General features: G+C 48.9%; 1 protein-coding gene across 2 annotated transcripts in view; it reads right to left on the bottom strand.

Annotated features, from left to right (window-relative positions):
- The window catches only part of TECPR1 (tectonin beta-propeller repeat containing 1), a 48,550-nt gene extending 39,830 nt beyond the window's left edge, over window positions 1–8,720 (bottom strand). For both annotated transcript variants that reach the window (XM_083474172.1, XM_083474171.1), the window contains exons 1-3: window positions 8,245–8,720; window positions 3,953–4,185; window positions 2,391–2,573 (exon numbers count right to left, since the gene is read on the bottom strand). In XM_083474172.1, coding sequence (XP_083330298.1) covers window positions 2,391–2,573; window positions 3,953–4,183 — 414 coding nt within the window. In that variant the 5' untranslated portion in view covers window positions 4,184–4,185; window positions 8,245–8,720. The remainder of the gene's footprint in view (window positions 1–2,390; window positions 2,574–3,952; window positions 4,186–8,244) is intronic.
- Between the last annotated feature and the right edge of the window lie 2,613 nt (window positions 8,721–11,333).

An 11,333-nucleotide genomic window follows, 5' to 3' on the forward strand; every position in this document is an offset into this window, starting at 1 on the left:
AGCTTTTAATCCGCCAATACATAATCACAGAATTGTAGAGTTGGAAGGGACCGCGTGGGTCATCTAGTCCAACCCCCTGCAATGTAGGAATCTCAGCTAAAGCATGCTGCGATCTGATTGCCTGCCCAGCCTAATAAGAACCACTAATCAACCTAGCCTGGTTCTCGTGACACATTAAAACAGGGGATAGGAACTTCAGGCTTGGGGTGTACATGTGGCCCTCCAAGTCTCGCTATCTGGCCCTCTCTCCAGCCTACACTTTCTCCCCAGGCCTTCACTAGCTTGACTTTGCACTGTCCTTGAGGATTTTTTGCCTGGCTGGAATTTGCCCTTCAACTCTGATCATTCCTCTTCCTTGCCTGGACGGAGGACAGAGAGGGGTGTACCCATTGCCCAACTTTTGCACCTCACCCTGCACAGCAGTGCCACGCAGTCCCGGGAAGACTGACCAAAATGGAACACATGTCTTTTGTTCTGAAAAAGGTTCCCTGCCCCAGTTTTAAATGATAGGTTAAAGTAAACTAGGGTTTAAAGTGAGCTTGCACTTTGCTCCTCCCCTGCTCTTAACTTCAGTGCTGCCCAGAGAGGAAATAAACTAGAGGTTGACTTGCCGTTACATGTGAACCACTGCTTATGGTTTGTCTGTCTCCTGGCAAATCATGTTGGTAAGAACAAACCATGGTTTGCTAGGAGCCTCCCAAGCAAACCACGAGTGCAAGTTTGCACATAAACTGGGCTAGGGAGAGGCTGGGTGTTGTTGAAGACGTTGAAGCTGGGCTTCTAACACTTATAAAGATTAACCTCTGCAATAGCAATACTATCCCTCTAAGGCAGCTTTCTCAACCTGTGGGTCCCCAGATGTTGTTGAACTACAATTCCCATCACCCCTAGCTAGCAAGGCCAGAGCTCAGGGATGATGGGAGTTGTAGTCCAACAACATCTGGGGACCCACAGGTTGAGAACCGCTGCCTTAGGCAAGGGGCGACAATAGCTTTGATCTAGTGCAGGGTTCTGCAACCCGGAGCCGCATGTGGCTCTTTTACACCTTTGCCGCGGCTCTGGGGCGGATACTAGCGAGGGGAGGAGGCGCATTGTGCACCCCAACACTCTCCACTGTGGCGGGCGCTGTACTGGCTGTGACGTCGCATGGGGGCGGTACGTGCGTTAGTCACGCACCGTCCCGATGTCACCTTCCCACCCGCTGTCAGATCGCGGCTCCGGAGATATATTTGTTTTAAATGTCGCAATGGTTTTGCGGCTCCCAGGTTTTTTTTCTTCAGAAACGGGTCCAAGTGGCTCTTTTTGTCTTAAAGGTTGCAGACCCCTGATCTAGTGGGTCAAAGCCCTTTGCTGTGGGTGCCAGTCACAAAACAGCTGAGGTAGCATGACAGCTTCAACATAGGATAGGCCCAGCCAGGGCAAAGGTGAACTGGGCAGCAGCTGAGAGCAAATAGTCTCTTGTGCATTGCAGATTTTGAAGAGGGTATTTACGGAGACCTTTCGTTGGCCTCCCAGGTGATGTCGGTGGCCACAATGATGCCCACGGACACAATTTTTGTGGCCTGTCATCTAAGGCTACAATTCCAGACATGCTCACTTGGGTGTAAACCCCACTCAAATCAGTGGAGACAGATTACTCACTATACTTCACAGGGAGCAAGTCCCTCTGAAATCAGTGCAACTTCCAAACAACCACAGTTAACAAACTCTGCACATTTTATCTATTAATAACCACAATGCATAGAACTATTGCAAGAAGAATAACACCATAATGAAGGTTGCTTGACGTCAATACTGATTTGCAGGTACAATAATCTTTTGTTATTATTTATTAAATTTGTCTACTAAAGCTAACGAGCCATCTGTTGCTACCCAAATCTAAAGAACTCCCGGTGCTGTTGGATTCCAACACCCACCATTCCAGTGACTGGAGGGTTAATCAGTTGTTAATTTGATGTGTGCTCCAGCATCAGCATAAAAAGAGTGCAGAAGGGTTACAAGAAAAGATAACTGGAATGGTAGCAGTAATATTCCCAAAATGGAATAAGTAGTACTAGGAGACACAACCTTGCCATGACGTCACAGACACTATCCAATAGGCGCCTGTATAGCAGTGCAACTGCTGAGTCAACATAAGGCTGCTTGCTTGTACACTCACAGTTCCCAGGCAAACCTAGTCTTTGGAGACGCCCTGAAGGCCCCTGCCTTTGACCTAGTGGTCCCTGCTTTCTACTACAAATAGCAACCCCAAGTCAACACCCCCCCCCCCGGGTAGCAAGTATGAATGCAGCAATGTATTCTGGAAGCAAGATAGCAACCCCTCCCCTTCAACATTGCTCCCTCCCTCCTCGCAAGAGGACGTGGATCCCTTTTCGATATTTTGCACCTACCCCTTTCTCTGTGGGGTCCCCTCCAAAATTTTCATCCACATACCAGTCAGCTTCCCATTCCCAGTGAGGCGACGGCAACTCAAAGCTTTCGAGCATCTGATGCTTCAGCCCACTCACATCGCTCCACTGCCAGCGGTCACTGGGCAATAACTTCTCGCAGAAGCCAATCACGGGATTCCAGCGCTGCCAGGGAGGGAACAAGAAAACGATCACTTATTGTCCTCTCTTAACCTTGGGTCCCCAGGGATTGCTGGACTACAAATCCCATTGTCCTCTGCTGGTGTGGCTAACGGCTAATGGACGATGGGAGTTGTAGTCCAACGACATCTGGAGGGCCACAGATGTTTGACTTAGGACCCACATTGGTAACCTTAGATTGCCTCTGCCTGGAGAGTACATTTTGGGGCTCCAATATTCAACAGATTAAATCAATTAAGAAATCATTTGTTCAGCTGAACAAGTTGAACAGCTCAGGACTGCAATACTTCAAGGACTGCCTCTCCCCATATAAACCGACCCGGATTCTGCAATCATCGTGTGAGGTAATCCTTTGTGTGCCTCCTCCATGTGAGATCTGGAGGATGGCATCACGAGACTGGGCCTTTTTTGCACTGGCTCCCCATTTGTGGAATGCAAAGATATACTCCAGGAAGGCTCACCTGCCACCTTCATTATACATCTTTAGGCACTAGGGGAAAACATTCCTCTTCAACCAGGCCATTGGCTGATTAATATTCTATAGCCTGTTAAATTGGGGGGGGGGGGAGTATTGGTTTGCTTTGTTTCTTTTTTAACTATGTATTTGTGCTTTTATCCTGAATTTTTATCTTGTGAACCACCCTGAGATCAATATATAAATTTAAGAAATAACAATAAAAAATTAAAAAGTACCCCATTAGTCAGCCCACAGATTTCCAGGACATATGCGCACAAACTGAATAGGCCTTTAAAAGTAAAAGCTTGAGTGAAGACTCCAAAATTATGTAACGGTGGATCTACACCCGGGGAGGAAACCCACTATAGATACCATATTTACGCGAGGCCGCCTGTGGTTTCTGATAAACTTTCAAATAGCACTTAAAGACAAACTGCAACAAAAAACAACAACAGGAAAACATTGAAGGAATGCCAAATTAAAACCCAACACATTCTGCACTCAGATGTTACTGTACGGAACAAAGCATGAATGAGAAGCTCTGTTAGATATAGGGCAGGCATCTCCAGACCCACAGACCCTACTTGATTGTTTCTGCCTGGCTGGAATGTGTCCTTGAACTCTGATAATGCATTGTTTGGACAGAGGACAGAGAAGAATAGCGTGAGTAGCAGTGGGTGTGTGGAAACTAGCCTACTTTACTGAAGATAGTAATATTTACACGGTGGCTCCACCTAATTCTGCTGGAAAGCAACAGGCTTATTGCCTTCATGCTTGTGGGCTTCCCAGAGGCATCTGACTGGTCACAGGATGCTGGAATAGACAGGGTTTGGGTCAGATCCAGCGGGGCGCTTCTTAGCTTTAACTGCCGACTTCCATTGTGAGCTCAGCCCTTTCCTTTGCATACCTGGTTCTCGTAGGTTTCTTCCTGGTACCGGATGGGGACGTCGTTAGAGTGGATGTAAACGTAGACCTGGTGGTCGCACGCAATTCCCCAGCAGCACTGCTTGACGGCAGAAACCCTCTTGAACTCCAGTTCCCCATCTCTACAGAGTTCCCAGTACTGGCCGGTGGTGGAGAGCGTGTAGACGTGGCCAAAGATGTCGACCGCCCACAAGAGAGAACCGGACGTGCTCATGGCTGGGAAGGCAAAGGGAGAGGGAAGGAAGCACAAGCATGGAGGCCGGATCCAGTTTCTTTGAAGTCTGCCCCTTGCTTCAGGCCGACCATTGAAGGCTGTGGCTTGTAATGCAAAAGGCTTAAGAGTAAAATCCCATACATACGTAACCTGGGAGTAAGACTCACTGAACCCAGTGAGACTTACTTTTTGAGTAGGCAGGTATTGAAATTGAAATACCGTATTTTTCGCTCTATAAGACGCACCAGACCACAAGACGCACCTAGTTTTTGGAGGAGGAAAACAAGGGGGGGGAAATTCTGAATCCCAGAAGCCAGAACAGCAAGAGAGATCACTGCCCAGCGAAAGCAGCAATCCCTCTTGCTGTTCTGCCTTCTGGGATAGCTCTGCAGCCTGCATTCACCCCATAAGATGCACACACATTTCCCCTTACTTTTTAGGAGGGAAAAAGTGAGTCTTATAGAGCAAAAAATACGGTACTTTATTGTCACTTGTACAACTTGTATACAGCGAGATTACGCAAGCACCCCCCACTCAGCTCTCTTAGTCTTAATTCCCCGCGTTTACTGACGCACACCCACCAAACCCGAAAGTCAGTTGCCCTGTTGTTATCTTTTCATTCAGCAGCCTAACGGCCCATGGATAGAAGCTGTTCTTTACCCTGTTGGCGCAACTAATCATGCTTCTATATCTTCTGACCGAGGGCAGGAGATCCAGAAAGTGCCGGCCAAGGTGTGAATCATCCCTGAGAATTTTCCTCACGCTCCTGAGGCAACGTTCTTCCACTATTTCATCCAGCGGATTCACGGGACAGCCCACAATATCTTGTGCTGTATTCACCACCCTCTGTAGGCACTTCCTGTCAGATGATGTCAAACCAGCGTACCACACCGTGATGCAGTATGAAAGGACACTTTCTGTTGTGGACCGGTAGAAGGAGATCATCAGATGTTGATTGACATCGTTCTTCTGCAATAATCTGAGGAGATGGAGTCTCTGTTGGGCTTCCTTAACCACTTGGGTTGTACTGATTTTCCAAGTAAGGTCTTCACTGAGATAAACTCCTAGGAATTTAAAGGAAGAGACTCTCTCCTTGCAGGGCAAGGCTGCATGCTGACGCTGGTTGCCCCCCCCCCCCTTATCTCAGGGCCCCCCTTCCTCTCTTTCCACACCCAACAGACTATCAGGGGAGGTCGTCAGACTGCTCTTGCCCAAGGTCTGGCCGGACTACTTACGGCGACTTTTTAAAATTAGACCAAGTCTAATTTCAATATATATAGGCAGGGCTTTTTTATTTCAGCAGGACCTCACTGGAACTCAGTTCTGGTACCTCTCAGGTAGGCGCCATTGCCATTCTAAGACAAGGAGGGAGGCGTTCATGGTGAGTTCCAGCACCTCTTTTTCTAGAAAAATAGCACTGCATATCGGATTGCAGCCCAAGAAAATCGAAGAACAAAATGCAATAAATTAATAAATGTGTGCTACCGCCTTTACAACACAGTCCTAAGCGTGCCGACACATAGACATTCATACAGAAATCCATGGGCATTTAAGTGCATTTAAGATTTGCAGCCTTATTTTTGGTCATACAGGGCAACCATATAATTCTAGAGCTGAAACGATAAATTGGAGTTAATCTAGTTCACTGGTCTTCAATTGGCAGGTAGGGACCCACTACTGCCCCATGGCCTGACCCAAGGATCTCCCTCTTGTGGAATGCTCTCCCCAGAGAGACCTTCGTTATATTTCTTTAGGTGTCAAGCAAAAATGTTCCTATTCTCCCAGGCCTCTGGCTAATTAAGCAATCTATGGCCTTTTAAACTGTGTGTGTGTGTGTGTGTGTGTGTGTGTGGAGGTACTGTTTCTGTTTGTTGCTGTGAAAGTTGGACGGTGCCTTATATGCCTCCTTCCAGCAACTCCTGCAGCCAAGCTGTTGCCAAACGTCTTGCTCTGTTTTCCTGTGGACCGCGTCGGCCAGACCAAGAGGGAGTCTTGTCATCTGGGCAGCCCAGGACTCCCATACACACTGCTCAGGCCTGCGCCCCAGGGAGGTCACTTCAGAGCTGCCAACACAGAGATTTGGCTTCACCCGGGAGGTGCATCCCATTGTCTCTCGAAACAGGCAGATGCCAACAACCATGTATTTTTGTGTTCTTATATTGTAAACCATCCTGTGATCTTTGGATGAATGGCAGTAGGGGAATTAATTAAATTCAATTAATTTAATAAATAATAAAAAGTAGGTCACAACAGTAGCACTAGCACAATACAAATACAGTGGTACCTTGGTTTACGAACTTAATCCATTCCGGAAGTCCGTTCTTAAACCAAAGCATTCTTAAGCCAAGGTGTGCTTTCCCATAGCAGCAGGGGACTCAATTTACAAAAGGAACACGCTCAACAGGAAGCGGAACGTGTTCTGCTTCCAAGGCAAAGTTCACAAACCAAAACACCTACTTCCGGGTTTGCAGAATTTTTAATCCAAGTTGTTCATAAACTAAGCTGTTCTTAAACCAAGGTACCACTGTATATGATAAACGGAACCCCAAATGCATGGGGTCTGAAAATGTTGCAAGCTACCATTTTGTTCAGCCATCTACTCTGTGTAGAATCCATAATGCAGGTTGCAATTCCAGGATCCTCGACAGATTGGTTATCAAGCCTTTGTTTAAATACCTCCAGTGACGGAGAGCTCCACCTTTCTAACCAGGAAACTTTGACACTGTATTTAATACCCATTTGATTCAGGCCTTCAACTGACCTGAAAATAATATTGGAATTGGATTGGAGAAGGTTCAAGTGCCCACTTAGTCACAAATTCACTGGGTCCCCTTGAGCAAGCCACTACTTTCCATGGCCTGTAGGCTACCTCACAGGGTTGTGGAGGGTATAAAATTGGGGGGAGGGGAACCAATGGATTCAAGTAACGAGAAATCAGATTCTGACTCAACATCAGGAGGAACGTTCTGACCGTAAGAGCTGTTAGACAGTGGAAGGTGGACTCTCCTTCCTTGAATGTTTTTAAGCAGAAATTGGATGGCCACCTGTCATTACTGATCTAGCTGAGATTCCTGCATTGCAGGGGGTTGGATCAGATGATCAATGGGGTCCCTTCCAACTCTACAATTTGATGGCTCTGTGAAATGGAATCAAATCTATCTGTGGGCTCCTGCTTTGGGCTCCCCATGGGCATCTGCTTGGCCACTGTGAGAACAGAATGCTGGACTCGATGGGCCTTTGGCCCTGATCCAGAAGGGTCCTTCTTATGGCTGGACTGGCCCTCTGCGTTGTACACACCTCAATAACCTTTGGAGAAAGAATGCCCAGAGGGTGTAGGGAGGAGAGGGGCGCTGCGTTGGCACAGGGAAGAAGATCAGCACAGCTCGGTTTTGAAGCCGGATGCAGAAGAAGCGAGCTTACTCTGTAATTCTGTACACACACCTGCTTGGAGATAAGCCACACTCCACTCAACAGGTAGCCAGGTCAAGAGCATCCCAGACCCTGAGATTGCAGGGACCAAACCTGAGACCTAGGGGCAGCCCCGGGTGATGTCATAAGGAGGTGGGACCTGGAGATGGGGGTTAATTGGGAAAGAGGGTAGCAAAAAAAAACCCTCCAATCCTCCCCAATGTCCATGCTACAGTTTGCAACCGGCTCCTGCCAGTCTGAAGCTTGCAAGCTTCATGCACGGCCTTCTTGATTTTTATTCATTTATTATCATCATCACCATCATCATCCTCAACCGCGTCCCCGCCCACCTGGAGATTTAAGCCCCTCCACCTGCCGCCTGGAGGTGGCGAGGCAACCCTGGAGCCTTCTGGCCAGACCCTGCTGCTGAGAAGTCACGCACCGGGCGGCGCTGTCAGCTGCCACAGCAAACGAGGCGTCGGAGCGGTCATGTGCCATTGCATCTCTGAAAACGCAAAGCTCAGCGACCACCATAAGAAAACCGAAAGTTATGGCCGCGAAGGGGCCCGATGCGAACTGCGACCTACGACGGACATCCCAGCCAAACCCGAGAAGCTCGCCTATTAGACTCGCTCAGGGTCTAATCTCCTTACCTGAACGTCCAGCACGGCCGCCTTGGGCTTTTCCTCCACGTCTTGCGCACCGGCAGCGGCAGCGGCAGCGGCAGCAGGAGACGCGCGCAGCTCCGGCCGCTGCCTCCACCAGCAACCGCAAGCTGGATGGAGGACGAGGAAATCCGGGCCCACAGCAGCCGGCCGCTCATTGGCCGAGAGCGCGAAGCCCTCCGCTGCTATTGGCTGCGGGCGGAATCAGATGGATACATGGCGTTCTATTTTCCTATCTCCCCCCTGCGTCGTAAGGCGAGCCGTCCGCCCTCCCACGACCGGCTGCTCCCGTATGACGCCAAGGGGTGTGCGCAAGAACGGTTTGTGGTGGGCCATCTGGCTCTCGGTTTTTTTCTTTCTCACTTTCTCTTTCCAGTTTCTGCAGCTGGAATGAAAAGAGAAGTAGGAAGGAGTTGGCTGGAAGGGCTTATTGCTTTTGCCTGCGAATATGTTACGTGCTTTGTTCTGTGCTCTTATGCTGTAAACCGCCCCGCGATCCTGGGATGAAAGGCGGTATAGAAATTGAATAAATTAATAAATGAACGAGCCCTCTCATTGCTTATTGCAGTTATCCTCGCACCCATCCACCCCGCATGGTAGGTTAGGCTGTGGGAGGCAGTGTACTGGACCCCATGGTCACCCAATGAGCTTCGTGCCTGAGTGGGGGTTCGAACCCTGATCTCCCTTAGATGGTAGAGCATGGGACCCAGGGTCGTGGGCTCGAGTTCCATAATGGGAAAAACAATTCCTGCATTGCAAGGGGTTGGATTTGATGACCACCCAACTCTATGATTCTATGAAATAGCTCTCCCAGGTCTTAGCCCAACACTCTGTTACACCACGCTGGCACTCCAGAAGATTGGACTACATCTCCCATCAGCTCCAGCTAGCATGGCCCGTGATGGTAAATCATATTGAGCAGGAACCTCAGGCCCAAATGTCGCCCTCTTGGCTCTCTCCAGGCCACACACCTCCTCAGCCACACCCTTTATCCTGGCCATACCCAGTGGTGTAGCGTGGGTTGTCAGCACCCGGGGCAAGGCAAGTATTTTGCACCCCCTAACCCGTGGATTTGCGCCCCCTAACCCTAACCCCGAGATGTTGCGCCCGGTGCGGCTGGCCCCCCCTGCACCCCCCACGCTACGCCACTGGCCATACCCCTCATTGGCTTTCTTTGGCACTCTCTCTAAGGTTTTGCTTTGATTCTGCCTGGTGAGAATGCGTCCTTGCTTTCTGATAACGCCCTTTTGTTGGCTTGCAGGGAGTGAGATAGAGAAGGCACGTAGGAACAAGTCTAGTGTACAAAGGCAAAGTTATTGGCCCTGGCGTGTACCTTGCAAGGTTGCCTAGAAGAGAAGGAGGTCCCTGGGCTGAACCAAGCTACCCTACCCCAGTCAAGGACGATGGAAGTTGTAGTCTGGCAACAACTGGTGGGTTACCGTTTCCCCACCTCTCACTTAGGGCCTTTGAACTAGGGAGGTGTGCCAAAGTCTTCGTGGAAAAGGTGGGTTCTTGCGCAGGATTTGGAAGAAGTCAGAGAGGTGGCATCTCACAAGCTTTGTTGAGAGAAGCACCTCAAAGTCTGGGGGAAATTAAATGCACTTTGGTTCCTGCTCATAGCACCCCGTTCGCCCTGTTCATAACATCCCAGTCACAGTTTTCCACCTCCACACACTGCCATACGCCGTTCTGTGTGACTGCCAAGTAATTTAACTTCACGCAAGGTTTAATAAGGAGGGAGAAAAGGATTCCATTTGATAATCCATCGGCATGTGACCAGATGGCAGCCGCCTCTGAAAGCAGAATTGATACTGTCTCCCCGCCCTTTCCTTTCTAAGCAGACAAGGCTGCTTTCCTTGAAATGAGAACATTTCCTGCTGATGAAAGATGACAAAGGACGAGCCTGTCTGAAAAGGGTATGTGTGTGTGTGATGGGCTTAGGGAGAGACCCATAACTCAACAGGAGAGCATATGCTTTGTATGCTGAAGGTTGAATCCAGCGATACATCCAGTTAAAACAGATCAAGCAGTAGGTGGGAGCAAAAATTCATTTTCCTGTTGCTCTGGAGAGCTGCCAGTCAGAACAGACAATATGGGGCTCCCTGCATTGCAGGGAGTTGGTACTAGATGGCCCTCGCGGTCCCAAATATTTATTGTACTTCTGCAGAACTTCGGGTTCTGCCAAGCATGCCGTTTCTGGTTTCTCAGTGCTCTGATTCGGGCTCAGTTTCTGCCAGCCACCTACGTTTGTTACTAGGCCTTTAAGAACAAACTTACAGAGAACAGGTCCAGCAAGGACTATTAGTCACGAGAGCTAAATGGAGCCTCCACGCTCAGAGGCTGTATATCTGAACAACGTATTCTAGGGACGTATAATGGGGAGTCTAGTGTTTGGGCCTACTTGTGAGCGGCTCCCCAAAATATGTGTGAATAGTTGGACTGCAAGGGGATAAGGGGAGGGGGTACAGCTCTTTCCCTTCGTGTGACTATACAAATGGACTCCAGGTGCTCAGTTTATATGTGAATGAGGCAGAAACTTGAATAAGCAAATGTTGCTCTCTTAAGCACATCTGCTTTTGTCCTGTGAAAGGCCACTTTCTCAACTCAAACCACATCAACACAATTTTTCAGGCCGCAGCTCACATTGGTTCTAGCCAATAGGGAGGATGGGAGGTGCTACCCCTTCTGATTCAAAAGAATCAAAGAGTTATAGAGTTAGAAGGGACCCTGAGGATCATTTAGTCCAACCCTTATGCAGTTATCTAGTCCACCCCTTATGCAGGCTGTCCCTTACGGGGATCGAACCTGCAACCTTTGTGCGATCAGCACCGCACTCTAACCAACTGAGCTATATAATGTGGCACTAGTAATATAAGCCATTGCTTGTTTGCTAATTGCATTTATAGCCCACCTTTTTCTCCAAGGAGCTACAAGGTTTTCCCCTTCATTTGAGTCCCACAACAACCCAGTGATGTAGGTTAAGCTGAGAGCCAGCAAGCGCCATAGTTGAGTGGGAATTTGAACCCTGATCTCCCAGGTCCTAATCTGTTACACCACACTGGCTCCCCGAGCTGTTA

The sequence above is a fragment of the Podarcis liolepis genome (assembly GCF_965112155.1).
Source record: "Podarcis liolepis genome assembly, chromosome: 14".
Taxonomy (NCBI): Eukaryota; Metazoa; Chordata; class Lepidosauria; order Squamata; family Lacertidae; genus Podarcis; species Podarcis liolepis.